This window comes from Eulemur rufifrons, chromosome 16, assembly GCF_041146395.1.
Source record: "Eulemur rufifrons isolate Redbay chromosome 16, OSU_ERuf_1, whole genome shotgun sequence".
In the NCBI taxonomy this organism is placed as follows: domain Eukaryota; kingdom Metazoa; phylum Chordata; class Mammalia; order Primates; family Lemuridae; genus Eulemur; species Eulemur rufifrons.
The window spans coordinates 15464552-15492505 of NC_090998.1; the positions used below are offsets into that span (position 1 = coordinate 15464552).

Genomic DNA, 27954 nt, shown 5'->3' on the forward strand with positions numbered 1-27954 from the left:
TTCTTGGCAACATGTTAGAAAGTTAAAGACGCATGCCTTATTCTTTTTTGAAATAATGGTTAACTATTACCTGGTGGCACCAGTTAGTTGTATGTTAGGTTCCTGGATGGTTCTTAAACCTTTTAATTATGAAAGTTTTCAAACACAGAAGCAGAGAAACTAATATAGTGAACTCATATACCTGTCTCCCAAATTCAGTAGTAATCAATATTGCCATACTTGTTTTACTAGCCCCCCTTTTTTGCCATGGTATTTAAGGCAAATCCACATCATGCCATTTACCCCTAATACTTTGATATGTATTTCTAGAGAAACAATATATTGTTATATAATTACAGGATCATTATCAACATTGCATAAAATTATCACATGATTATGATCCAGTAATTATGTAACAATATAATTGATTTTCTTAAAATTGATTTAGTAATACTTAAAAGATTTTAAAAGGAAGATGTTCTTACCTTCATATGGTAATACAAATATTATAATAACAATTAATATTTACTGAGTACTTATATATAACAGGCAAGGCATTGCTAAGTATTAATACATGCATTATCCTGTACTTTACTCCTCCTTATAATTTTATGAAGTCAGTATTGTTTTTATCTTGATTTTTATCCTGATTTTACACATGAAGGAGCTGGTATTTTGAGAGGTAAGGCAACTTGCCCACAGTCATACAGCTAGGAAGAGAATGGTGAGTTGGGATTTAGCTGTGATCTGTGTGACTCCAGAGATGGTACATTCAATTTGAAAACTACATTGCCTCTTTATATACTTATATATATTTTATTATTCATATAACCTTCACATTCCATATATGACCAGCTACTACTTATGTGTTCTTTTTAGGCTTTATTTTGTTATTAGGAATTCAAAATATATTACATGGATGATATATATTAAGAGATTGATATGGAGTAGAATAGTGCCTAAGAATCATGTAAAGGAAGAACAATTAGCAGACAAATGAATTGGAAGTTAATTTATATTTCCATTGCAAACATTTGATTTCAATGAATCTGTTTTTTGGCTCAACAATGATTTTTAGATAAATTTTTTAATTGACAAGTAATTGTATATATCTATGGGCTATATTGTGATATTTTGTTATATGTATACAATGTGGAATGATTAAATCAAGCTAATTAACATATCTGTCACCTCACATACTTATCATTTTTTTGTGTTGAGAATGTTTGCAATCTACTCTCTGAGCAATTTTGAAATATACAATACGTTATTATTAGCAACAGTCACCGTGTTGGGCAATAGATCTCAAAAACTTTTCTCATCCAACTGAAACTTTGTACCCTTTGACCAACATCTCTAATTACCTTTCTTAATTGGAAAACCAAAATGAAGGTAGATATGAGATCTATAGATAATCTGTTATTTTAATTAACAAATTTTAAATTTCTTGCTCATTATTCCTCTTTAGAGATCTTAAAACAAGCAACAAGAGGGATTATTTTAAAATTCCAGTCTTTAAAATGTAAAATTTGCCTCTGGGTGCACCAGCCTCTTGCTGCATGCTTTCTCCACCCCTGAGGTGTCTACTTTGAGGGTGTCTTTGCCCTATTAAAAGCTGTCTGGGAGAAGAATAGAAAATTCAGTTCCCGCTAAAATGTGAAAAAGACTGATGGTATAAAGAGCTGCTTTTCCTGGGAAAGGTAATTTTAATTGGTACCAAGGAATGACATTTTTTATTTGTGCAGTTTAAAATTTTTAACCAAAGGGAATATTCAGTTGTGGGGAACCTTCTTGCTATCCCTGAAATCTTGCCATTTTGACTTCTGTCCACTTTGTTTTTTGTACACTTGACCTTAAGTACTTTTCTCAGCCTTCTAGATCTGTAGCTGTTAAATCTTGCCCTGCAGACAGGAGCAGGGTTCTCTGTGAAAATTAGACCAGAGCCAGCTCCTTTAGCGAGCTAACTTAGTCACGTGGCCTGCACCAGGGCTTCGGGTTCAGCTGGGTCAGTGGAGCAGGCGGCGGGAAGCTGAGTTCCTGCGGTGCGCCATCAGGGAGGTGTTTACGACCAGCGTCCAGGCCGCAGAGTTATTGTAGAGCTCACTCAGACTAACTTCAGAGTGCGCACATCTAATGACTTCTCTTTTAAAGGCGGGATGGTGCTTTAAAGTTTCTGATGGCTTGTCACAGAGCATTTGAAAGCAATGGGAAAACCAGCTGCCTTGTCAAAACCCGTGCCACAAAAGAACTTCTTCCCGAGGAGAAATTGCAGAAGGAGATCAGGTGCTGTGGGAAGCAGTGTTTTGAATCTGTGCCCAGCAGGTGGTGATTTCCACTCTAATTTGGTTTTGAACAGATATTCCTAGACAGTGTTGGCAATCACTGTGCTCCATAGTGTAGCGGGGGTTTGTTTGTTTGTTTGGGGAGACAATATCAGCTGAAGCCTGGTCTGCTTATAGTCAGAGTATTTTAGCACATGTTAGATGCCTGCTGTTAAAGAGGTACACCTACATCCCAAGCTCCTTCTGTGAGAGTGTGTGTTTAAATATGTAAATGCCAATAAAGGCATTACTGGAGAGCATGAGACTGGGGTAAGCAGGGATCTGGAGAGCACTTGATTTTTTTTGCTAATTGAAGGGTAGTGAGAAAACAATATAAGGCATGTATAATATGTACAGTAGCTACATAATACATTGTTTTAAGAGGTTTTTTTTTTTTCCCCCCAAAACTTAGCTCACTTCAGTTTCAAAGGATGATCTCATATCACAGTTTGAGAATTTGGTTGTGTAGTTCTAGACCACCTTGATTAAAATTTTCCACAAATAAGAATATATGATAGTTCTATTTTTAATTTTTTGAGGAACCTCTATATTATTTACCATAATGGCTGTACTAATTTAGATTCCCACCGACAGCAGACAGTAGTTCTCTTTTCTCCACATCCTTTCATTTTCTTAATTGTCTATTTCTGGAATTCTTATTACTTGGATATTGAACTTTCTAGACTGATCCTGTGATTTTGTTGTTTTTCCTCCTGTTTTCTATCTCATTAATTTTTTCCTCCCAGATTTTTAAATAAGTAAATGTTCATTATACAAAATTGGCAGAAACTTGGCCATAGTTTCTCTTTTTCTCCATTCTATATTGTATACCAATCTTATCAAATCAGTTGATGTGGTCCCCAGTTTTTCAGGTCTAGAGTCTTTTGTCTAAATTTCAGGAATCTCTGTGAACTGATACCACTGTACCTGTGCAATCATATCTTTACTCCCAAACACGTTTTGCCATTGTTATTCTAGAAACAGGCCATAACTGTTCCCGAATTGGTCTTCATTCATAGTATACCCAATGTTTGAAATGTCTGTCTTCTCCTCGACTCTTATTTAATTTCTACTAGTGTTTCATGGCAAGTTGGCTTGTTGAAACCTTCTCTGGCCAGCCGTGTCTTTGCTAGGACCCATGCAGTCTCCTGCTTTGTTCTGCAGTGTTATGCCCTCTGTTTAGTACCACTGCTCAAATGGATTAAATGATAACTGTCAGACCAAGTAGGCTGGTTCTTTCCTCCTTGTCAGTGATGGCCTTCTAATCCTACAGCTGACGTAATCAGAGTAGGCCTACAACGTCAAACCTACTGCAGTAGTATAAAACATTGTATGACAGCTAACGCAGTGCCCATGGCAGAGTCAGTGCTCCATAAACGGTTGTCTACGGTTTCCAACTCCAAATCCAGTGATGACCCATATTACAGAACCAGAACCTAGAATTCCTTTGTTCCAGGTCAGGGCTGTGTACCAGGTGCTGGTACCTTGCATGTTCCTGTAAATCTCCATCCGTGGCAGCACAATACTAGGCCTCCATAGGTGGCCTGTGAGTTTGGATATGTTACCACCGTGCTATTAAACTTTTACAGTAAACTCACTGGGAACGATAGTAAATTAAAAACGAAATGGGTGGAAACTTTTGGGTATTTTAACTGCCCCTTTCTTTGACTTCGTGATTCAAGGAAAGAAGTACATTTCTCAAACAGCTTTGATATGTGGATTGCTGAGGAAAACTATATAGTCCCAACCTGGCAGGTTAAGAGTTCTTTGAAATAGTTAATGAAATGCTTCATACTGGGAACCTGGTGGAACTACTTTACTTAGTTTCTGAAAAATCTTTTGATAATGCCTCCCCTAAGAGTTTAAGGAAAATGCCAACAGAATAAAAAATACTGCCTTTTTTATAGGTTTAAACATATTTAAACAATAGCAAAAAAAGAATGTGAGTGAAAATGTGCTGTTCGTTCCCCAGAGAGGTCAGTCATTGGTTGACACCAGATGTATTGCAACAAATGACATTTTCAAAGCTCACAAAACTCTTTGGAGGAGAGTTTAGAAAACAATTGATGGACATAAAGTTAAACATATTTTGAAAAGCTAAAAATATGTTAGCTTTCTAAATAAATTGAGCTGAATTTAAAGACATGGACATCCATTGCTATGATACTTTACCTTAAGGTTTCACTGTAATTTTTTAAAAGAAATTTAATCTAGGTATTGACATATATATAGGTATTATATTTATGCATATATAAATTTAATCTAGGTATTTTTATATATGTATATATACACACAGTAGAGTATACTAATCTTAAATGTATAGTTTGGTTTTTACATATCTATACTAGGTGTAAGGTTTTAAGACTGGAGTCCACGGGAGGGGCAGCACAGCTGAAAGTTAAAGCACCCTCCCGGGTTTCGGCACCAAATGTAAGGTTTTTTGGATTGGCCAGCGCCAGAGAAAGAAAGATGAGCAGAGTTGAAAGGGATAAGTAAAGAGGCTTTATTGGGGCGCTCCTGGGTGAGGATAACGAGTCCCAAGAGAGGGACCTGGGCGAGATTTTTGGGTCCCGGGAGAGAGAGAGAAAGAGAGAGAGAGAGAGGGAGACCCGAAAAATCGCATTGCCCAGAAGTCTGAGTGGGTTTATATATGTTTTTAGGGGTGGGGGTAGGGGTTTCTTTGGAAGGAAGATTTATGGTGGGGAGAACAAGGAATTGTCCCTTGTAGTTTTAGGGCGGGTATTGAGAAATAGGCGGGGCCGGTGGTATGTGTGGACTTCAGGAACCGGAGACTCTTATCAGGGTAACCATCCAGGTGTGGTTGTCCTTTAACTTAGCTGGGCCTTGCAGGCATTGGCCTTGGCAGGTCCTGGGCTTCTTCTCTTTCTATTAGGGAGGGGAGCGGTGCCCGCCACCAGCCTTACACTAGGGACTTTCAATGTACTAATAATTTGATTCATACATTTGTATTAGAGAATTCATACATTTGTAAATGTTAAATATTTACATTTTAAAGTTTGGGAAGGAAAAAATAAGATAACTCCTAGTTTGCCATTTTATACTTACTGAAGCAGTTTGCTACTGGAATCTTTTCATATTGGTTTCTATGTGTTATTTATTGCTGTGTAATAATTACTCTAAAACTTAGTGGCCTAAAAAAACAGTAAGAATTTATTATCTCACACCATTTCTCTGGGTCAAAAATTTGAGAGTGGCTTAGCTAGGTGGTTCTGGCTTGCAGTCTCTCATGAGGTTGCAGTCAAGTTATTTGTACAGGCAGCAGTCACCTGAAGTTTTTTCTGGGGCTGGAGGTTCTACTTCCAAAGTGGCTCACCCACATGGTTGGCACCTTAGTGCTGGCAGCCAGTGAGAGGCCTCAGCTCTTTGCCACGTGACATCATCCCAGGGCTGCTTATATGTCCTTATGACATGGCAGCTGGCCTTCCCCAGAGTGAGCAATCCAAGATGGTAAAGCAAAAACTACAATGTCTTTTCTTATCAAATGTTGGAAGTCACACACTGATATTTCCACAGTATCCTTTTGTTCATGTGGGTCAGCACTATTCATTATGGAAGGGGCACGAATACCAGGAGGGGGAGTCATGGGAGCCATTTTGGAGGCTGCCTGCCACAGTTTACCTTGTTCATTATGTTATTTATTTTAACTTGCTTTGGTATATAGTTTCTTTTTATTACTAAAGATTTCAAGCATTCAGAAAAGTAGGACTAGTATAGAGAACACTCATATATGCCAATCACAACTTAATACTTGTTAATAATTTGCTGTTTGTGTCTGTAGTTTTTTTCTGCAATATCTTAAAATTACAGATATCATGACATTTCACTCATAAACGTAAAAATAGTTTGCACCTTTAAAAAATAAAGACATTTTCTTACAATACCATAATATTGTCATAGTAACCAAATTTGAAATAATTCCTTGATATCATCTAATACTGAGCCTGTATTTAAATTTCCTCATTTTTCCCTCAAATCTGTTTTATAGCTGATTTTTTCAAGCCAGGATCTAAATAAGGACTGCACATTATGTTCAGTTGTTGTGTTTGTCTCCCTTAATCTGGAGCAGAATCTCCTTTTTAATGTCATGAGTTTGATGATACTGGGTTACCTTTCCTGTAGAATGTCCCACCCTCTGGCTTTGTCTAATTATTTCCTCATGATGTCATTTAACTTATTTCCCCATCTTCTGTATTTCCTTTAATTTGGAAGTTATACTTGATTAGATTCAAATTAAGCAGTTCTGGTGAGAGTACTTCATAAGTGATGTGGCACATAATGAGTGTCTGGTTATCCCATTTTAAATAACGTTAACTTTGATCATTTGTTTAAGGCGACTGCAGCCACATCTGCTAATCGTATAGTTCCAATTTCCCCCCTTTGACCTGCACGTCATGTATGAATTGACACTTCCACACCATGTGAACATCAATTTGCCCATGAACTTTTCACCCAATGTGTTTAACTTCCATGAGTAATGTTTGCTTGTATCAACTATTTCATTAAGGGTTGCACAATAATGTAATTTGCTTTAATTTGATTCTTTATGTTGTTAAATCACACATTTTCTTCTCTCTTCTTCTTTGATGCTAACACTTCCTCCACAATCTTTGCTATCTTTGCATCCTTTTTCCTTGCCCCCAGATGTCCCTTCCTTCTCAGGTTTTCTTATTAGATAGTAGCTTTTTAATGAATCTTGGTTAAGTGAATGGCTGTACTTCTTTCGTTCTAGCACACCAAGGCTTCCTCAAACTGCCAGCTTTCTTTTTTGTTAAGCTATGTGTTTTTATCATGGATTCATCAAATACTTATAGATCATTTGCTATGTATCGGTTAAGTACAGTGATGGGGAACTGGGCTGAGGGTGGTAGAAATTTGATGTACTAATGAAGTTGTTGGAAACCCGTTGCTTTGGGGAAGCTCTTTTGTCTTGTTGGAAACATCTAAGTAGATAATTCAGCAATCATAACATAACCACTAGGTTAGGTTACGTACCAGTGCATGATATATATAGTAAACACCTGAATATTTGTTGACTGGGGTAAGAGTTGTAATATTGCTCTGTTAAGGTTCAGTGCAGCCCAGAGGAAGACTTAGTGGTTGAGCAGCTGAAGAAAGTTGCTCAGAAGTGACACTGAGTTGGATGTGTGATAGAGTGACTGAGCATACAAACTAGATACTTCTGACAGCAAAAGGGGGGCACTAAAAATACTTAAAATTATACAATTACAGATATTTGTTGATTGATTGACAAACTGCTTTTATTTTATTGGTGGATCTTCTATTCAAGAGAAAATAGTTCCATTTAAAAAAATTTATTCTAAAATATATTCGTGTACATCAATGCCAAAAAAGTATTCATATTATCTCAGCATTATAAAACAACATAAGTTGAATTATTACTCTGCTTTAATTAGCTTCTTAGCTGTATCAATCTCTGATATCATGTCAAAGTTGCATTTTATGTTTATTAAATTTAAAATTCTTGACAGCTTCAATTGATTCTTATGCATGGAACATATTTTTAATTGAGAAAATATTTTCCCTACAGGTGCTGGGGTACTCGGTAAGCTCAGCACATTCTGTAAATGGAGGGTATTCTCAATTTTCTTTTTTTTTCTTTCATTGAAATGTCTATTTATTTTCCCACAAATAATTCACAGCTAATATATTGTTGCCTTCATTCTAAGGCACAAGAATAAATATTTTTATTAGGCAAAACTTGTCAAATAAGATGTCTGTCTGTCATTCTTTTGGATGTTTTGCTAAATTTAAATACTGTAAAATTACAGGCCTTCTCAATTTCATTTCTTTGTGGTATAAAATATAAACTTGTCCAATTTAAAATAAGAGCTTGCGGTAGCTAGTCTCCAAAGATAGACCAGGTCTCTGGATTCATGTGCTCATGTCGTCCCCTACCGCAGCGACTCTGGGCTGGCCCTGTGACTCACTCAACCCATAGAATGTGACGGAAGTGATGCTCTAGCAGCTGCTTTTACACTTTGGGGGAACTCTGAGCTGCTTTTTAAGAAATTCAGCAGCCCTATTGAAGAAGGCACTTGGAGAGGGAGAGAGGTTCTGGGACTACACGGAGAGAAAGAAGGAGACCTAGAGTCCAGGCGGAGCCCGGTCTTCCAGCCACCCCTTTCCAGGTACCAGACATGTGAGTGAAATCATCTTGCATGTTCCCCTCTCCATCGCACCCCTACTGGTGTTTTGGTGCAGGCTCCCACCTGCTCTTTCCTCAACCTCCTACTTGGCTTCCCCACAGGAGCCAGATCTATAAATCAGATTATTTCAGCCCTCTGCTCAAAATTCTCTTTAGACTTTCCATGCTGAAAAAGTTCTGCTTAAGGATCTTTCAAACCTTGCTGCCCACACCTTATGATGCGTAGTGTATTTTATATTGCCACACAGTACATGCCTACATACGTGGAATTGAAACAAAACTTCCATACATGATTTTTACCTGTGTTACATGCAGCGTACTCTGATATTTTCTTTTTTCTGTTTTTTTTTTTTTTTTTTTTTCAAACGCTGGTTGCAACTGGCAATATTGATTTCATGACATATCCATGGGTTATGACCCTCATTTTAAAAACATTTTACTATATGATCCGGCCCTTGCCTCTCTCTCTGACTTTGTCTCTGTCTCTCCCCCAACCCAGCCTTGCCTACTCCCCTCCAATGTACTGGGTCCCTGCCTTGCCTCAGATATGACATGTTCATTTTTGCCTTAAGAACTTTGTATTTGCTCTTCTTCATACCTAGAAAACTGTTTCCCTAGATGACCACCTCATTGCTCACTTCTTCCTTTTACCTGGGGCTCTGCTGAAATGTTTTCTTATCAGACTGTCCTGGTCCATGCCCATCCTGCCTTCCCCATTGTCTTAGCCTATGTGACTTTTCACTGTAGCCCATATATGTTATGTACTAGATTCAGTAGATATTTAGATATTTATTATCTCTTCTCATTAGAAAAAGCTCCATGAGAGTAATGATTTTGTTTTTTCATTCATGGCTGAATCTACAGAGTCTACCACAATGCCTGGCACCATTGTGGGTACCCCCTTGTATATTAGTTGAATGAATGAATGTGATTCATAGAATTGCATTTATCAAATTCTGCAGGAGGTTTTCTGTCCCTTATCTGTCTCATATCTTCAGTTTAAGTTATTGACTTTGGTTAAAGATCCCTGTAGACTCTGTAAGCAAGCCTGGAGCCATTTGATGTAGGAGTTCTGGGGTCCTGTGTACCTTGGACTAGAGGGGAATGTGGACTCAGGGAAAGTCTACACCCTTGGCCCCAGAGACTCCCCACCTGTGGGGAAGGCACAGCTCTGGGTGGGCCAGAGCAGACTCTAAAGTGTGGACCCATCTCACCCAAGTATATTGGTGGGTTCACATAGGAGTAATATAATAGGCAAATTCTATGGGGTAGCCTGTGGTGCTAACATTTTGGTGATCTTTTCTGTGGAAATAGGAATAGGACATTTTTACATTATCATTTCTGCCTGATGTTGTGCAGCTGTGTCAGGCTGGCTTTGTGGAAGAGCTCAGTGGCCAAAGATTGGTCATGAAGGGTTTGGAGCAGGGAAAATGCCCAAGGACACATTGTGTAATGCTGGGGCCTGGACCTCAGTGACAGCTGCTGTAATGGTTTACCCACCTACTACAGTCTGCCTCTCTTTCTACCTGTAATACACACTACTGCCTGGCATTGCCTCCTAATTCAAGACTTAAGTATGTTTTTTTTTTCCTGCTTAATAAGGTAATACATGGTCGTAGAAATTTTTAAGTATTATGGGAATATATAACATAAGGAAGCAGAAATCTCATATGCTCTTCGTAGAAATTTTTAAGTATTATGGAAATATATAACCTAAGGAAGCAGAAATCTCATATAATCCTACCTCTGAAAAGAAACACTTCTTTCAATTTGACGTATAGTGTTTATTTTTTTGCATATATACCAATAGATACATGTTTTATATTTTTTGTTTTTATAAACATTTTTATTTAAAAAAAATCATACCACTGTGCAGATTACTTATTTTCACTGAGTAATATATCATAATCAGATTTTCATGACAGTACATATACCTCATTCTTTTTAATGGTTGAGTTGTGTTCCATATTATGGACATGCCATATGTTATTGAACTGGGCATGGGTCTTGGTGTCATATGCAATAGTGCTACCATAAATATCTTTTCAGATTTGGATTTGTATAGTTACATAAGTATTTCGATGGAACCTATTCTGTATGCTGATTTTTTAAAAAATACTTTTTTAATTCTGTTGCAGCCGTGTTTGGAAATCTTTAATGACTCCTGATCACCTGTAGCATAAAGTCTGAACTATTTAATAGTGCTATCTAATAGAAACAATGTAAGACACTAAGTAATTTTAAATTTTCTAGTTTACATATTATAAAAAGTAAAAAGAAATATGTGAAAACACAAACTCAGATTATCTTCTACTGTGTGGATGTGTTCTGAAAGAGTCCTGTAACCCATTTAGCTATGGATGCAAGACGTATTTGAAACCACAGCCAGATGGGAGGGAGTATAAGCAGTGAATAGATGAGATTGGTGCAGAGGCAACAAATATGGGAGATCAAATTGACCTTCAACTCGGTGCCAGTAATCTAAGTTGCAGTTTTTCAGGGGCTATATAATAGTAAACTCATTCGCCTGGACTTGGATTGATATCCTAAAGAATGGCTGGATAGGTGAATGTAGGTGGGAGGGGCGTTAGAGATTAGGGGCAGAGTGGCAGTGGGGAAATGTGTCATTATAACAAGGTCTCTGGGCTGTGGCAATATATGTTGTCAGTTGCTGGTGTCTTGGTTTCTAGAACATCTGTTTGGGTTCTAAGGATTGGGCTTAATCAGTGAGGAAAGTTGGCCAGCGCCCAGCGGGGATAAGGATGCCCTGGAGGGCTCAGCTGGGTTTGTCGGATGCTAGACTTTGGGAAGAAGACTAATTCTAGACCCCACCTGCTGATAAGAATGGGAGTCTCAGGATAGTCTCTGTTTTCTGTATTTTTGGGTTGGAAACTGGATCAGGCATATATTGACATTCAGGAATCTTTTTTCTAGCCAAGCTAACCCTTTCTTCAAGGCTAAAGTTGAAAGACTAGACATGATCGAGTGATACTTCACTAATTTCTATGTCTGATATAAAAAATAAATTCACCATGATGGAAGGGGCACAAGCATTTGTTGAGCAACTATTTCTGTGCTAGACGCTTGTACATTGGGAGGGTCTGGCTAATTCCTAAGAGGTTATAAATTTAGTATTAAAAATAATGCAGAAATAATAGACAATTAGGTGAATACAATAAGGAAGATTCTTAGTAATATACTCCAGTATTAAAATATATAATTACATATCAGTAAATGACTATTTAGAGACAGCACTAGGGGATAAATTTGGGTGGTCTAGTTAGATATAAACACCCATAAAAAATCAAGAGAAATTCAATCTCTCTTATTTTCCCCAATTTTTGCGGGGGGCGGAATTCTCTAAGAAAGCATCATGATTTATTTTTGTCCATTAGGAACAAGGGTAAAGTCAAAATACAAAATACACCTCCTTTCATAGGGTTATGATTTGGTATTATGTGTTTTAGGAGTATTGTGAAAAATACAAGAACATCTGTAGAAACACAAACAGAAGTGATGGAAAGGCTAGCAAGATTTGCAGGGAAAATGATCTCTGTCTCCACTGAGAGTCAAACAGGAAAAAAATAATAATAATAAATTGTGAGAAGAGCATTTGAGAACAAGTTTATAACCAACAGAAGGGCCTGAAAGCCACCAAAAAGAAACACTATGAAACAGTGGGATTTTCTTCATTGGAGAGTTTGCCTTCCAATTATGGTTTCATGTCTGTTCTCCCCAAAGGCCTGTGTACTTGAAACCCTGCCTGGCCCCGTAAGAAGAAGAGTCTATGGTCCTGATGAGATTGTGTGCATTAGAACCACTTCTCCTGGAAGGGAGATGCTAAAGGGTACTTGAGTAAAATATTAAAAATTATGAATGACATAACAAAGGCCAATCAGTCCTTTCTTTTCCCCAGACCCCATAATATGAGAACAAGGGTTATTTGATGAAATTAAAGAGTAGCAAATGAAGTGCTAATAAAATGAGATAGTCACTTATATAATTCATTGCCCTGGGAGGTCACAGAGGCAAATTTTGTGGCTAGATTAAATACGGGGCTGGATAATTTTATGACCGCTAATGATATTTTTAGCAGTTGAGGCTGATACTGTGAGAGAAGCAATCCTGTTACATTCTCCAGTAGATGGTTTGCAAGGATCTCTGGCAAGTGGTGTCTGAGAAGTGTGAAAGGAGGTCTTGCGGGTTGTAACCTTTAGTGGGAATTGTACTAAGAATTGGTTTTTAAGGTGAATGTTCCCAAGCATCTCATTCGTGCTTCAGTTGCAGCTTCTCCTGTGGAGATCCAAAAGTCCTCTCTAATCAGAAGCAATTAAGAAAGGCATTGCCCAGAATTAGATCATTTCTGGTCTTTGGGAACCACTCAACTTATTTATTGAATGCCACCCATGTGTCAAGTATTTTGCATGGAGTTTTTAATATCTGTTGGGGCTATAAACATTTAGACACATCGGTGCCATTCTTAGGAAAGGGGACTGCACTAAAGGTAGACTGCAATGTTGCATGGAAGCATAAAGAAGCAAAGGAATGTCCCAACCTTGTGGGGTTACGGGAAGGCTCACAGAGAAGGTGATATTTGAATTGAGTCTTAAAGGGTAAGCGAGAGTTCGCTCTACAGGCCATGTAAGGAAGGACATTCTAGGCGAAGGAACAGAGTGCACAGGTCCAGAGACAGAACATGACATGATGGGTCAGGGGATGGCCAGTAGTTTAGGAAGGTTGTCCCATGTAGTCAGAGGGACAGGGAGAGGATGGGAATGAGGAGGATGAGGGCACCAGATGGTGACGGGTCCTGGTTTGCCTGAGACCTCTCCTCAGAGGGCTAGTGCTTCCAGGGATGGCAGTGTGTTGGGTGGGGAACAGAGAAGAGGGAGGTGTCATATGACCAGCAAAGCACGTGTGACCCCTCCAGGCCTTGCCCCACTGAGCGAAAGGCTTTCCTCTTTTTGACCACTGTCAGCAGTTACTTGGTACACAGCTCTTTGCTTCACTCATTTTTCTTATCTGCCTGAAATAAGCTTTACCATGAACCTAGTCATCACTGTTAGTCATTAATTTAACAACAAAAAAAAGAGCCTCCCCTATGTTTGGATAGAGGGAGATTCTTACAGGTCCTAGATAAATGGGGATGAGTCTAGTGTGTCTGTCTGATTTTGTTCCCTTGGGCTCTGCTAGAACAAAATCAGTCCTTGGGTGGGAAAGAAGAGGCAGATTTCATCTGCCTGACCCCACACTCCCACTTTCTCTGTGAAGTTGGCTCAGCAAACAAGCATGAAAACATACAATGTCTTTGAGGAGCAGGAGCAGATGGATGGAAATGTTAAAAATCTGTTTTGTTAAGTGATTTCAGCTAAGAAAATAATTTAATTAGTGAGAAAAAGCAACCAAACTTTATTCCTCCTTCGTTGATATTTAAATAAGAATGTCATTATTAATCACTCAGACTCCAACTTAGAATTTGTACACCCTTACTACTGATACTTTTAAGAAGAATCAAATGGAAATGGGAGCGAGAAAGAATGTCTGCTGTAAACACTGGTTTTGTTGGTGGTCTTATCTTTGTGGTGGATGCGAATACTTTATTATTATTTGTATTTTTACATGACACAATATGTGGGCAGCTATTTCCCCCATTACATTATAAAGAGTTGTGGAACTGGAACGTGTTTCCTGATGGATAGCCTTTTCCACAGTAGTCTTTTAAGGCTCTTTTAAGATGTTCTTCAAAAACATGGAGTTGCTAGACAGATATAGAAATGAGGTTAGTTACAGAAGGTAAATGTGTACATGCCCAATTTACCGTGAGGCCACCTACGTACGTTATAGGAAATCAGTGGATGAAGTTGAAATACGTGTGCACCAGATACCGTGTTTGGTGTTAGACACCCAAACTTGAATAAGATCGTGTCTCACAATATAGTAAGTACAAGAACAATTTCATCACAGCTCTTTGATGAATTAAATACAAGTTCTGTAATAGAGGTATATCCAAATGTTAGCTCTGTCTGGGGATTGACAATTTTCACAAAAGTTAACATTTACACTGGCTCTTAAAGTAGAAATTACAGTTAACCAAAAGAGTAGAGAGGGTGGTTCAAGGTAGAAGAGAGCATTTCAGAACAAAAGCCACAGAAATGTCTTCTGAAAGTTTGAACAGCTTGTTTTTCCTTTCCTTTTTTCTAACTTCTGTTGTACTAGTGTTGTTATTTCTAAAACATTTTGAAAAATTCTCCTTTGAAGAAAGAATGAGCTGTATCTTCTTAGTATCTAGTAGATATTAATCTTGTCAGCAAGGGGGTCGTGATCAAGGATTCCTTTAAGTCCTGACATTAATTCACTTAAGTATTTATTAATCGTTTGCTCTCCTGGGCTAGACACTTGCAAATAAGTCTTTGCTGTCAGAAGTGAGGTGCGTGGCGTGGGTAACACACATTTCCCCCCATTTTCAGACGTGTCTGTGTAATGAATCAATACAGGTTCTTCTAGTTCCAAATGTACTTGATTTTACTTGAAGTATGCCTTTTGATGACTGGGCTTCCTTCAACAAGGTTATTTATTTGTAGTTGTGCCAGAAAGAAACATAAGCTTTAAAAGAGCATCGATGTCAAATGATAAATGTATCCTTTCAAGGACCATGTAAAAATAGATTGACTATATTTAATAAAACTTTTAAGTTTCAGAAGGTGTTGTTCTTTCCCCTTTAGACCTTAGCTGGATCTCCAAAATACAAGTGAATCATCCAGCCGTTCTGAGGCGTGCGGGACAAATCCAGGCTCGCAGACCTGTGAAAAAGGAGTGGCAAGTAAGGGTTCTTCTTGAGCATTCTGTCCCTGTGTTTTACAATGCATGGTCTCTTCCCTCAAGGCCACAGTATTGAATTTCGCTCAAGATGCATCTAAACTTAAAAGATTGCAGCTGTCCATGACTTATTTTAATAATTCATATATGATGATGATGGGTTGGAGAAAGATAACACATTTATCCAAACAAGTTAAAAATCTTATCACTCTTGAGTGGCAAAACCGCAAATGAATTTGAAGCATCTTTATTCATGAGTGAATTAAATGGCATATTTTCTCAACACATTTATTCAGTTTCTTAGACATGCCTTCTTTGGTTGTCTTCTATTTTAATTTTAAAACCCTAACATCTAAACCTGGTGTGTCCACTGTTGAGGCCCTTAGATATGAGTTGACCTTTTTTGACCATCATGTGTACCTTACTATTACTTTTAATAAATCACTTTTCAAAATTCCAGAAGTGATGTTTTGTAGAGTGCTTGTGGTCAGCACATTCTTCAGTGTATCCCAACCAAAGACGTGCTATGCAAGACTAAAAGGAATTCAGAGTTCATTTCCTAAGGGAGGCAGAAGCTTGTGATGAAATCTTTTACATTTTATATTTTGCTCATTCTTGGAAATGGAAATATTCTGGAAATATTCTGATTGAACAGATAAAAGGAAATTCATCTGAATGAGTACAAAATAGGAATATTGTTTTAAACATAGAATTGGATTAAATTGAACAAAAAACCACCAATGAACTTGGAGACTTTTTTTTTTTTTCCCCCAATATGTTGCCCCAGATCCCAGGGTGGGAGATAAAATATAAGATAGAAACCTTCTTCCTGAGTTCCCTCCCCTGAGGATAGACATGCTGGGCTCTCCTTACGGATGAGATGGGGAAGTCAGAAGTGGGAAGATTTGATCTAAGAGGGGTTTCAATTTGGGATGTCTGTGGGAGAAAAAAAATGTTTAAGGCTACTCTTCTCCCCTTTTATTCTGGATAATGTTCATCTTGTTAGTGACTCTTGATCTATGCTTTTATTATATATCACAATATGCCTTAGGGCACTGTGGACATAGATATTAGCACCCACATTTATTTAATGATTGTCTCCTCACTAACTAGGTTAGAGATTAATTTTTTTTTTTAAATTTACCTTGTTTTCACTTTTCTTCGAACCAGGCTGCTTGGCTCCTGAAAGCTGTTACCTTTATAGATCTTACCACACTTTCAGGCGATGATACATCTTCCAACATTCAAAGGCTCTGTTATAAAGCCAAATATCCAATCCGGGAAGATCTCTTAAAAGCTTTAAATATGGACGATAAAGGTAATGTTGTGTATAATCTATCTGGTATTTTACCTGTTTACAATACTGATTACTAAATCTAAGAAGAGTTAGCTGCTAAAATGATAGAAGTGATAAAATTCATGATAGAAACCTGTGTTATGTGTACATAGACAAATAATTGAGATTCTTCTCTGAAAAACAGCAGGAAGAGAATCTGAGTCTTGTTTTTAGGTCAGTTCTTTCCGTCCGTGGATTAAAGTTGCCGGTAGAGAGTGCCTTTATATTTCTTTTCAATTCTTTAGTTTTAGAAGTTTTTTTTTCCTAGTGACTCTAAAATATTGATTCTGATTCCCTAGCCACATGTGAAAAAGCCAGTCTCATTACTTAATAATCATATCTCATACATAAAGTATTTTCTGTGAGTAAGTGAAATACTTTTGAAAATAAAATGCAAATTGGAAATATTGTATGTTTGTATATAAGGTTAGATCTTTCCAAAAGAGTCATATTCACTCCCTTCATATATGTGAAAGAAAGGACTTTCTAAAGTTGCCATAAGTTTAGAACCTTAGGCCGGGCGCGGTGGCTCTCGCCTGTAATCCTAGCACTCTGGGAGGCCGAGGCAGGAGGATTGCTCGAGGTCAGGAGTTCGAGACCAGCCTGAGCAAGAGTGAGACCCCTGTCTCTACTAAAAATAGAAAGAGATTATCTGGACAGCTTAAAATATATATGGAAAAAAATTAGCCGGGCATGGTGGCGCATGCCTGTAGTCCAAGCTACTTGGGAGGCTGAGGCAGAAGGATCGCTTAAGTCCAGGAGTTTGAGGTTGCTGTGAGCTTGACACCACGGCACTCTAGCCTGGGCAACAGAGTGAGACTCTGTCTCAAAAAAAAAAAAAAATGTTGAGAACCATAGCATATTAGCTATGGAGGAGACCTGTGAGAATTGACCCCCTTATTTGCTAAATAAGGAAACTGAGAACTGGAAGGCTAAGTGGCATTTCCAAGATGACATGTCTTGTTACTTGCTGGGCTGGTTTTGGGAGCCAAATCTGCTTTCCATGGAGGGACATTTCATGGCTCCTGAATTCCCTTCTGCTGTGAGTGCAACTAGAGATGTTGAATTGGCCCAGTGCAGGTACTTTATCCCAGATAATTTGTAGATAATTTACAGACTGAAGCAATGCTACAGATTTTGAAAAGTATTTGTTTCTTTTAGACTGGCAATAAAAACCTCACTTTATGGCACTTAAAAGTAACAACTTTGTGTAAGATCTTATGATATTGCTTTGCTTTATAATGGCTATTTGATTTTTTTAAATTTTTTTAATTTAAGAGCTTATTCCTTAAAATGAGGGTTTCAGATTCAGATTTTATCATTTTTTGCCACAGAGGGAGTACTATTAGTTAAATGTCATTTTTCTGTGCCACCCTTTAAATTTCATTTAGTTTTTTTCATCTGTCCTTTAAACTGTCCTTTCTTTCAACTGCCCTGTTTGAATGCTGTATAAACCTTGTTTTTGTTATCTACCTGAAATGAAATGTTTTCATTGAGTCATGACCACCAAGTTTACTGTTTAGGCATTTTTAAAAATGGTATTATGTTAATCTCAAAGAACAGTGTATCCAAATTGTTTTTATAACTGTAATGATGAGAAAATAATTCATGTTATCAAGAACTAGAAGGGAATGTGGAAAGTAAAAACCTTTTAATTTGCTGCAGCATCATGGAGGAATTATTTTTTCTCTCATTTGATTTCTGCCAATGTTGTAGTATAAATAATAATTCAAAGCATATTGTGTGAGTTGAACTTCATATACAGTAGCCTGTTACAATTTCTTTCTCATAGGCATTACTACAGCTGCCGTTTGTGTTTATCCTGCCCGGGTATGTGATGCTGTAAAAGCACTCAAGGCTGTGGGCTGCAGTATCCCTGTGGCATCAGGTAAAATCTGTTGTGGCTTTTGTTATTTTTTTAACATATTTCCAGTTCTTCAACTCAGACGCCAGGGAGTATTATATATAATTGCATACTGTGATTTACAGTAGTTTTATGTATTTAATTAGTTGTAGTTATTCATGATTTTAGTATTTATTAATTTCTTAGTAAGTAGCAGACATTATGTTAATTCCCAAGAATATAGAAAATGTTTCTATCCTTAAGGAAACTCAGTTGTTTAGGAGGAATAGTCAAATAAAACAAATCATATGTGTGATAGATAGTATTGTATTAATATATATACACACACGCACATATCTATGTATTCTGTTATAAATATGTGAAAAATATAATAATAAAGATATGTAGACGGTATAGTTGTAACTGAGCAGGGAATGATACAGTCTGCAGAGGTTGGTGACATTTAGTAAGAGAAAGCATCACATTCCAGATAATAGTTCACTGGGTCTTAGAGGATGAAGAGTTCACAGCACTGATGAGGTAGAAAGTGGCATTTTAGAGAGAGGCACTAGCACCTGTGCAGGTGCAGAAGCATGTTCAGGGAACTGAAAGAGATTTGCAGGTGTTGGCTCCAAAGCCTGGGCAAAGAGGGAGCTATAGGAATTGAAGCTGGAGAGTGAGCTCAGCGCCGGATCGCAGAGGGGATCCACGCCATGCTGGGGCGTTGGGGCCTTATTCTGATGATGGGGAAGACACTGAAAGGTTGTAAGCAGAGGCCTGGCATGATCAGCTTCGTGGCGAAGAAACCTAAAGCTTCAGTTTAGTAAATATGTGTCTGTGTATATATGTATATATGGATGGGTGAATAGATATAAAATTAGATCCTAGTTTTTTTTTGAGACAGGGTCTCACTGTGTTGCCCTGGGCTAGAGTGCAGTGGCATCATCACAGCTCACTGCAACCTCAAACTCCTGGGCTCAAGCGATCCTCCTGCCTTAGCCTCCTGAGTAGCTGGGACTACAGGTGTGCACCACCACACCCAGCTAATTTTTCTGTTTTTTGTAGAGACGGGGTCTCACTCTTACTCAGGCTGGTCTTGAACTCCTGACTTCAAGCGATCCTCCTGCCTCAGCCTTCCAGAGTGCTAGGATTACAGGCCTGAGCCACTTGCCTGGCCTAGATTCTAGTTTTAAGACATGTTAGAGGAATATCTTGGTGCTTTAAAAAATTAGTCTGTAAAGATCAATAATTTATTTTATTAGAAACACGTTAAAACATGGTATGCAGTATTTATATACAATCTATTTGTGAGGATTCCCAAAGTATTTAGAGCTACACCTTTAGGCCTTAATTTTTCATCAGCCTCAGTCAATTCAGTTTTTCCTTTATGCAATAGGGAAATATGCTTTCCTTTAGGGTGACAGACCCAAGGAATTTAATAACATCACGAAACATAATAGGTTAGCTTTAGAAACAGGGATGGAATTAATGATGTACATGTAAAATATGTTAATACTTTTTCAAAAGTATAGTTGTATTTTCTTTTTCCTCTTCTTTATACTTAACTGTGCTCTTCCCAATTTTGTGGACTAATAGGTACCTTGCCCTCTGGCATTCTCTTTCTTTTATTGTCATCTGCCTGGCTGGTTGTCTTGAGAGAGGCAGTGGGGGAAACACATATGACAGTTGGGTTACCACAGCTAAAGGGGTTCATGAATGAGTAGATCAAGGTAGACATTTGATCAAGAGTAGGATCAGAACTAGTGTGCTGGATAACTAGTGTTCATCAAATCACAGCTACAACTGCTATTTTATGGCTATCACTGAGAAGATATTTTCTTAATTGCTGGGTACTTAATGCACCCTCATGAGCATCCCTGCAGCAGCTTAATTTCACATCTTCCAGAGAATAGAATATTCATATTTGTGCTAACACCAGTACAGTATGAGAGAGCATTCTGTTTCTTCACACTTATGCATAACATACGTGATGTTATTAACTGTCATTAATGATTTGGTTTCTAAATGCAGGGGGGTTTTTTTGGTCTGAAATTGTTTGTTGAGCTACTGACCTGATCAACTGAAATTTGTTTTTGCCTCCCTTCCTTCCCTCTACTAGTGGCCACTGGCTTTCCAGCTGGACAGACTCATTTAAAAACACGATTAGAAGAGATCAGATTGGCTGTGGAAGATGGAGCTACGGAAATCGACGTAGTAATTAACAGGACCTTGGTGCTGACGGGCCAGTGGGAAGGTAGGTATGTGCCTTCCCTAAGAGGGAGTCACAGTTCTTCCCTAAATCATATCGTGGGGGTCTGTTAAGAAGCAGTGTGTTTTGTAGGTCACTGTTCTAGGTTGCAAGTCACTAGATCAGAGGGTGAGTTTAGGAGAAACATAGCTGGGATTGCCCATCCTTCATAAGTCTAGGCAATTGCCTTCCTGCATGAACTTTTTAGAACCCTTTGGGTGTGTAGGTGAATAGTTACTTCCATGCGATCGATTCATAAACTTTTTAAAAAATTGTATTTTACTGACATGGTTTGCCTTTAGAAGGGAAAAGTTACTACTATTCTGTACTGTTTTGTTAATCAATACATAAATCACTCCAGGCAAGTCTTTTATGCAAAATTTATTTTAATATGTTAGAAGAAATTTGTCTTTTTTATGTTAATCTTTGTGGTCTTTGAGGATGTGAGGTTATTAATAATTCTGCTAAGTTTGTTTTTATTCCTAGTATCCTTACACATAGCACCCATGAATATTATTTCATATTCACCTCTCAGATTAATGATTCATTATTATACCAGATTACGATAAGACATTGCCCATTCCAGTAACAAGCTATTGTTTTTATAAGTAGATATTATTATAAAGGATCAAATAGATTGGATCTCGATCTTAAATATATTTTGTTTACTAAAGATGAGGTCATTGATAGCTAAAATGACTACAATTCTCTCTTTCAAAAAAAGTCATTATAACAAGTATTTAATAGTTTAGCCAAAAATTTTTAATGAAATCATAAGTTAAAGCCAGAATAATATATCATCTCTTTATATATGTGTATATCAAATAAAAGGCATATTTTATTCTAATTATGGAGGCTATACCTACTCACTGTTAAAAATTCCTGCTAGTCAAAAAGGAAGTACATATAATAATCTCACCCCCTCCAAATAACCCCTGCAACACTGCAGTGCATAACTTGCCAGACTTCGTATGTACACACATGCTATCCTCACCCTGTTTTAAAGTTTTAGTAAGAAATAGGATTATATTTAATGTATTTTTCCTTAACCTGTTTATTGGACTTGCCAGTATCTCATGGATGTCTTTCCATGTTTCTTTCCATCTATCTGTATTTATCTGTAAAGCCTTTATCTATCTCTGTAAAGCTTATTTCCATTGTTTATCAATTATGAATTGCTTTTGGTTATGAAGTAGCAAATATTCAGTCAATGGTTTAAATACTCAAGTATTTATTCTCTTACATGAAGTCCAGAGGTAGGTATGTCAGGGCTGTGTGGCAGCCCCGCAAAGTTTTGCAGACCTGGGCTACTTTTTTCTTCCGGTTCCAAAGCATGTGGCCTCTGCTGTCCTGCACTTCGCTATCTGAGGTGGCTTCTGAAGCTCCAGCCTTTATACAGCTCCCAGATGACAGGAAGGGAGGGCTTGTCCTGTCTGAAAGTCTCACGCATCACCTTTGCTTATTATAGCTCATTGGCCTGGGCTGAGTTACCTGGCCATACTTGGCAGCAAGTGAAGATGGAAAAGGTAGTTTTTAGCCTGGAATATTAGTTACATTCCCGTGTATTCCCATTGCTTCCCCCTCAACCCCCAGTACTCACCAAAATTTATAATTCTCACCAATTTGAAACTCCTGACAGTTCACAGATATCATTTTATACTTTTAATTTGTGTTCCTTATTACTGTTACTGTGTGTTTTGTCCAGTTGTGATCTTCCTTAAAAGGCTTATTTTAAATAAATATCCCTGTCCCTGTATATTAATTTTGTTTATCTGCTTTTAATCAGATTTCAGTTAAGATTTCAAGCTAGAATAAGAAGAAAAAGTGACTAAGCATAATATTTAGAACAAATCTGGAAATAAACTTCATGTGATTTAGTTGGATAAGGACCTGTATGTCCTTTTTGACTTTTATAAAGCAATTATTGATATAGAAATATACTTTATAACTTGTGTCTTTTACTAAGCAGTTGTAGATATAGAAATATAGTTTATATTATACTACTAATTGGAAAATAAAATACAATAGGAGATGTGTTTTGATGTAATTGACTGTCCCTTAATGAACTAGGAATGGTTGTTTTTAAGAACTGAAAATTTTCCAATAGCAGGCATTTATGCAAAATGTAATAACACATCATTGTCCTGAACCATACTTTTCTATTAACTTTTTTATAGTGTTAATAACCTCTTGACCAAAAACAAATTGAAAAGGAACAATTTAATATTAGAAATTTAATTCCAAATAGAATCCTGCAGTGACTTAGGCCTTTTTTCACTGCAGTATTTTGTCTTCATTTTGATTCTCAATTTGATTACATATTGTATTTTTCAGTGTTATGTTTTAATATTTTCTGTTTACTAAAATATGGACCTAAAATTAATTTCTTGGGATTTGCTGATGGAAATGTCTATCAGGCTATTGCATTTTCAAATCCAGAGCTCTCTCCCCTGTGCCCTGAGATTTGTAGGATACTTGGTAAAAAGAAATCCCATTTTTTAAAGCTGGCCTTTTAGAGTGTGTCCCAAGCATTTCTCATGATCACAAGGGTCCCCAGTTTAGGGTGTGAACTCAAAGAGGAGGCTGGAGGGGGGTCTCATATTCCTATCCTTGAGTTCTCCTTGTTGACCATTTAAAATCTCTATTTGCCTCAAACTTGTAACTCTTCCACCCTCGATGAGGCTCCTTGACCATTGGCAGATGACCTACCTGCTTCTTCTCAAAGAAAATAAAACCATCAGACAGGAATTCCCTCAAGGTCCCTGTATCAGGTCTGCTTTCCCTTGCTTCTTTTCTCCTTCCTCCCAAATACAGTCCCTCTACTGTGTTAGGGCTCTCATCGCCTGCATTTGCAGAAGCCTGATTCCATCTATTGGCCACTTTTTTACCTGTATCTGCAGCTTCTCAACTAGCCCTCTCCCATTAAGCATTTAGACGTACTTCAGCTTTTCTTACCCATTTAAAGAAAACCCGCATGCCTCTTCATCCCCAGCCAAGTCTTCCCTTCAAGACTTTTTTCCCTTGACTAAAATTCTTAAAAGAGTCATATTTGCTTGTTTGTCTTGGCAACAAATTTGAACCAAGATACTAATGACCTCTCATTTCACTGTGTCCAGGTGATATTCCTCAGTTATTTATTTAGCTTTGCCAGCCAGCAACATTTGACACAGCGGACTCTTTCTTCTTTCTGCAAATACTTTTCTTGTCATCACTTTGGTGGCTACATTCTTGAGATTGTCCTTTATGTTTCTAATTACTCCTGTGTCTCGTTTGCAAACTCCTCTGCCTCCTCTGTCATCCCTGAAGTGTCCATGGTCCTCAGGTTCTGTCCCAGTGTGACTTTTCCTCAACCTCTGCACACCGTCTCTTGGAAACTTCATCTCCTGGCCGATTTCAGTTACTTCCTTACGCCGAAGACGACCAAACCTCCCGAGCACCAGAACCCGGGTCTGCCTGACTCCACAGCTCGTATTCGTTTTCCCACTAAACCATGTTGCTTTTCATCCATTATTTTCATATAAGTAAACATTCACAGTCAGTGAATCTTGACAAAATCGGAGAAATCTAGCTATTCTAGAAAGAAATGTGTTAAAAGTATTTACATTTCTCTGAATTCAGGGTGGCCAATCATCACTGGAGTCACAGTGAGACCCAGAACGTACCCAGACTGTGGAGTCGGAAGGGAGGATGACACCAGGAGAGCAGGGATAGTTGAGAGCAGAGTTTTACATTAGACAGACCTTGGTTGGAATCCTGGCTGTACCATTGGTAGCCCTTTACTTTGAACGGGTGCTTCCTGTTCCTTCTATGTAAAATGGGGATAATAACAAACACTTCACTGGATTATAAGAGGGGTGAAATCCCATAATGTACGTGAAATGATCGTCCTGTTGCTTGGCCCCGATGAAGCCCTCCAAGCCAGCTGCAATTTTACCTTCTCCTTCTCACTCCTCGTCCCCCTCCTCCTCCTCCTGATGATGATGGTATGTTGTCCAGGGCAGTAACCACATAGCACATGTATTAAGTGAATGAAGTGGAACTCTAAAGACTTCAGTTTTATTCTTTGTGATTTTGATAGTTTACACCTAGTCCTTGGGCAAACACTTTACTTCTCGCTGCCTCCATTTACATAAGCTACAAATGAGGGGATAAGACTTAATGAATTTTATAATTCTTTAGAGCTGTCATGACCCATGATTTTAAGTTTGATGTTTTCATTTGCAGTGAATATTATTCCCATGATCAGTACATGAAATACAATATTTCTTTATGGTGATATTGAAGTTGATATCTAAGTTGCATTCCTTAAACTGTTCTTTGAAGAAAACATTCATCATCTCGTAAATCTTATCAGGCAGGCTTTAAAAATTAAATGCATTCCATGCTCTGTAAACATACAGAAGTGTTCTTTTTACTTTTTTTATGACCTCTCTCTGTTGCATATATTGACCTAACATACTTACGAGTGACAAGGAAATGCTATCAGATTCCACCTTGTTTAGGAATCTAGTTCTTTGAGCTCAGGACCTAGAGCTAGCTCTGCTGCTTGTGGGAGACTCATTCTACACTGGAGCACAAGCAAACATGGCTCCAGACGGGGGCTGGGGTTGTCTCTGACATTCTCCATGGTGTATTCAGTGTAGCTGTTGGAAGTATTGTTTGCCTCCTGGATACAGAGCCTCGTGTACCTTTCACTTCCTTTGCTTGTTCTCTTGGTTTGTGGAGTACATACCTCATGGCTGTCAAGAGTTTTAGGGTGAGAGAATGAAATATTAGGCCCACAATGTTTTCATTCTTTTTTGTATGAAGTGGATCCTGAAAATTTTGAATCTGGGCAGTAATCTATTTTTTTAAATTTGCTTATTTTTACACAATAAAGGTGGTAGAAAGAACATCTCTGAAAAGGAATTGGTATTTTTCTTTCTTTTGTAGGCTTGTTAATCATATTATCTTATTAGAAAAGCAATCTCTTAATCTATAGGCACTTTTGGGGGAGGAATCACATAATCTATAATCTGTGATTTTTCTGTTTGGGGGTTGTTTATAACAGAGAAATCCTGGAGATACTTATGACAGCTGTATGCTTTTATTTTTGTTTTTATGTTATGAGTCTTCAAAACTTCAAATACTATTGACAAAAACGTGTGTGTTTTATCTCTTGTAGGTTATTTTATTACCTGGTGGTGTAGCTCATCTCTGTTTTAGTCTTACAAGATTAATTAGTTGCTTTGGTGGTTGAAACTGCGTTCTTGAACATTTTGTGACTTTTCTGGTTTAAAAGGTTGCTGTACAATTTTATATTAAGTGTTTTACTGTACATATAATTATCTTAAGAGTTATTTTCGGGCCATTCTTGTGCAGTGTTGAACATCTTTCCGGTACTCAAAAAATAATTGCTTAGATATGTTCGTTAACAATTATTTTTTAAGTGCCTTTGAATAGCATGAAATATAAAAGGAAATCTACTTTATGACTTTTAGATGGGAAATATAGCCTTTAAACACTTGAATTCTTACTTAAATCATAATTCTACACATGAAAGTTTTACTAACATTGTTTTTTATGTCTGGAGCAGTGTACTTCCAGAAAACCTAACAGATTGCCAGCTCCTTCAAGATTAAGAATATACTTTCCTTTTAGGTGGAACCTAGAGAGAAGCAAAATAATTTTAAACGGAGAAAAGTAAAATGCTAGAGACACAGGTTCCTGCTGGCATATACGGGGCAGTGTTGGAGAAGGTAGAGCCAGTGGTCGACTGGTTTTGGATGTTGTTTCAGACAGATTCAGTGTGGCCCCTTTGCTTCCTCTCTGCTGCTTGGATCTTCACTCTGATGCACACAGGCCTTTCCTAGTGTGGCCGGGTCCTCCGAGTGCTGTCAGTGAACACTCCACTGTCACAGCCACACTTGTTTTTCAGCTGAGGATGGTGGGCGGAGGTCAGGTTGTGACCGCCACTTGTCATCCGTCCAGTGGTAGTAGAAGGGATGTGGGGGGACAGGCAGGAGACAACCCCTCTGCTAGTTGTGCCACTGTGTTGATTAAGCATCTACAATGTCATGTATCCTGGGTTTCTAGTACACCCACTGTCACTACTCTTGAAAACCTCGTTGTAAGTCAAAACATTTATTAATAGGTTTTTAATGTGACATCACTAAGTCAGCCACTTTTCTGGTGTATGTTTTTTGTTAAATTTTGCATTAGTCTGACTAATTTGCATTCGTGGTGTTAGAATTCCATTTTCATTTGTCAGGCATCTTTTATAATGGCTTTCCAAATTATTATTTTTTCTGGTATATGGCAGGAATTCTTCTTTTTTTAATTAAATAGGGAATTTCCAGTTTTCATAATGTTTAAATTTTTAACAACGAACATGTATTACATGTGAGTATGTAAACAGAAAAAGTAATAAAGGCTCTGGGGAATAAGGTCATGATGTTTGTAAAGATTAACTACAAGGGTATTTACTGAAGTAATATTGATAATAGGAAAAAATCTGGAACCTTAAACACCCAATATTAAAATGATTGAATAGATTTTTTATTTCCGTGCAATAGAAGATTGTGCAGCCATTAAAAATTGTGCTATAGGCTGGGCACGGTGGCTCACACCTGTAATCCCAGCACTCTGGGATCTCGAGGCGGGGAGGATTGCTTGGGGTCAGGAGTTCAAGACCAGCCTGAGCAAGAACAAGACCCTGTCTCTACAAAAAATAGAAAAATTAGCCAGGTGGATGGCATCCACCTGCAGTCCCAGCTACTCGAGAGGCCAAGGCAGGAGGATCACTTAAGCCCAGGAGTTTGAAGTTGCAGTGAGCTGTGATGATGCCACTGCACTGTAGCCCAGGGCAACACAGTGAGACCCTATCTCAAAAAGAAAAACAAAAAACTAGAATCTAATTTTATATCTGTCTACCCACCCATCCATCCATATGTATATACACACAGATACATATTTACTAAACTGAAGCTTTAAGTTTCTTCACCACGAAGCTGATCATGCCAGGCCTCTGCTTACAACCTTTTGGTGTCTTCTCCATCATCAGAATAAAGCCCCAACGCCCCAGCATGGCGTGGATCCCCTCTGCGATCCGGCGCTGAGCTCACTCTCCAGCTCCAATTCCTGTAGCTCTCTCTTTGCCCAGGCTTTGGAACAAATCTCTTTCAGTTTCCTGAACATGCTTCTGCACCTGCACACGTGCTAGTGGCTCTCTCTAAAATGCCACTT

At 38.0% G+C, this 27954-nt stretch overlaps 1 protein-coding gene across 2 annotated transcripts in view; it reads left to right on the forward strand.

Moving 5' to 3' along the window:
- The window catches only part of DERA (deoxyribose-phosphate aldolase), a 96116-nt gene that overhangs the window by 13421 nt on the left and 54741 nt on the right, over window positions 1–27954 (forward strand). For both annotated transcript variants that reach the window (XM_069490165.1, XM_069490166.1), the window contains exons 2-5: window positions 15210–15307; window positions 16474–16621; window positions 18432–18527; window positions 20602–20736. In XM_069490165.1, the coding sequence (XP_069346266.1) occupies window positions 15210–15307; window positions 16474–16621; window positions 18432–18527; window positions 20602–20736 (477 nt within the window). The remainder of the gene's footprint in view (window positions 1–15209; window positions 15308–16473; window positions 16622–18431; window positions 18528–20601; window positions 20737–27954) is intronic.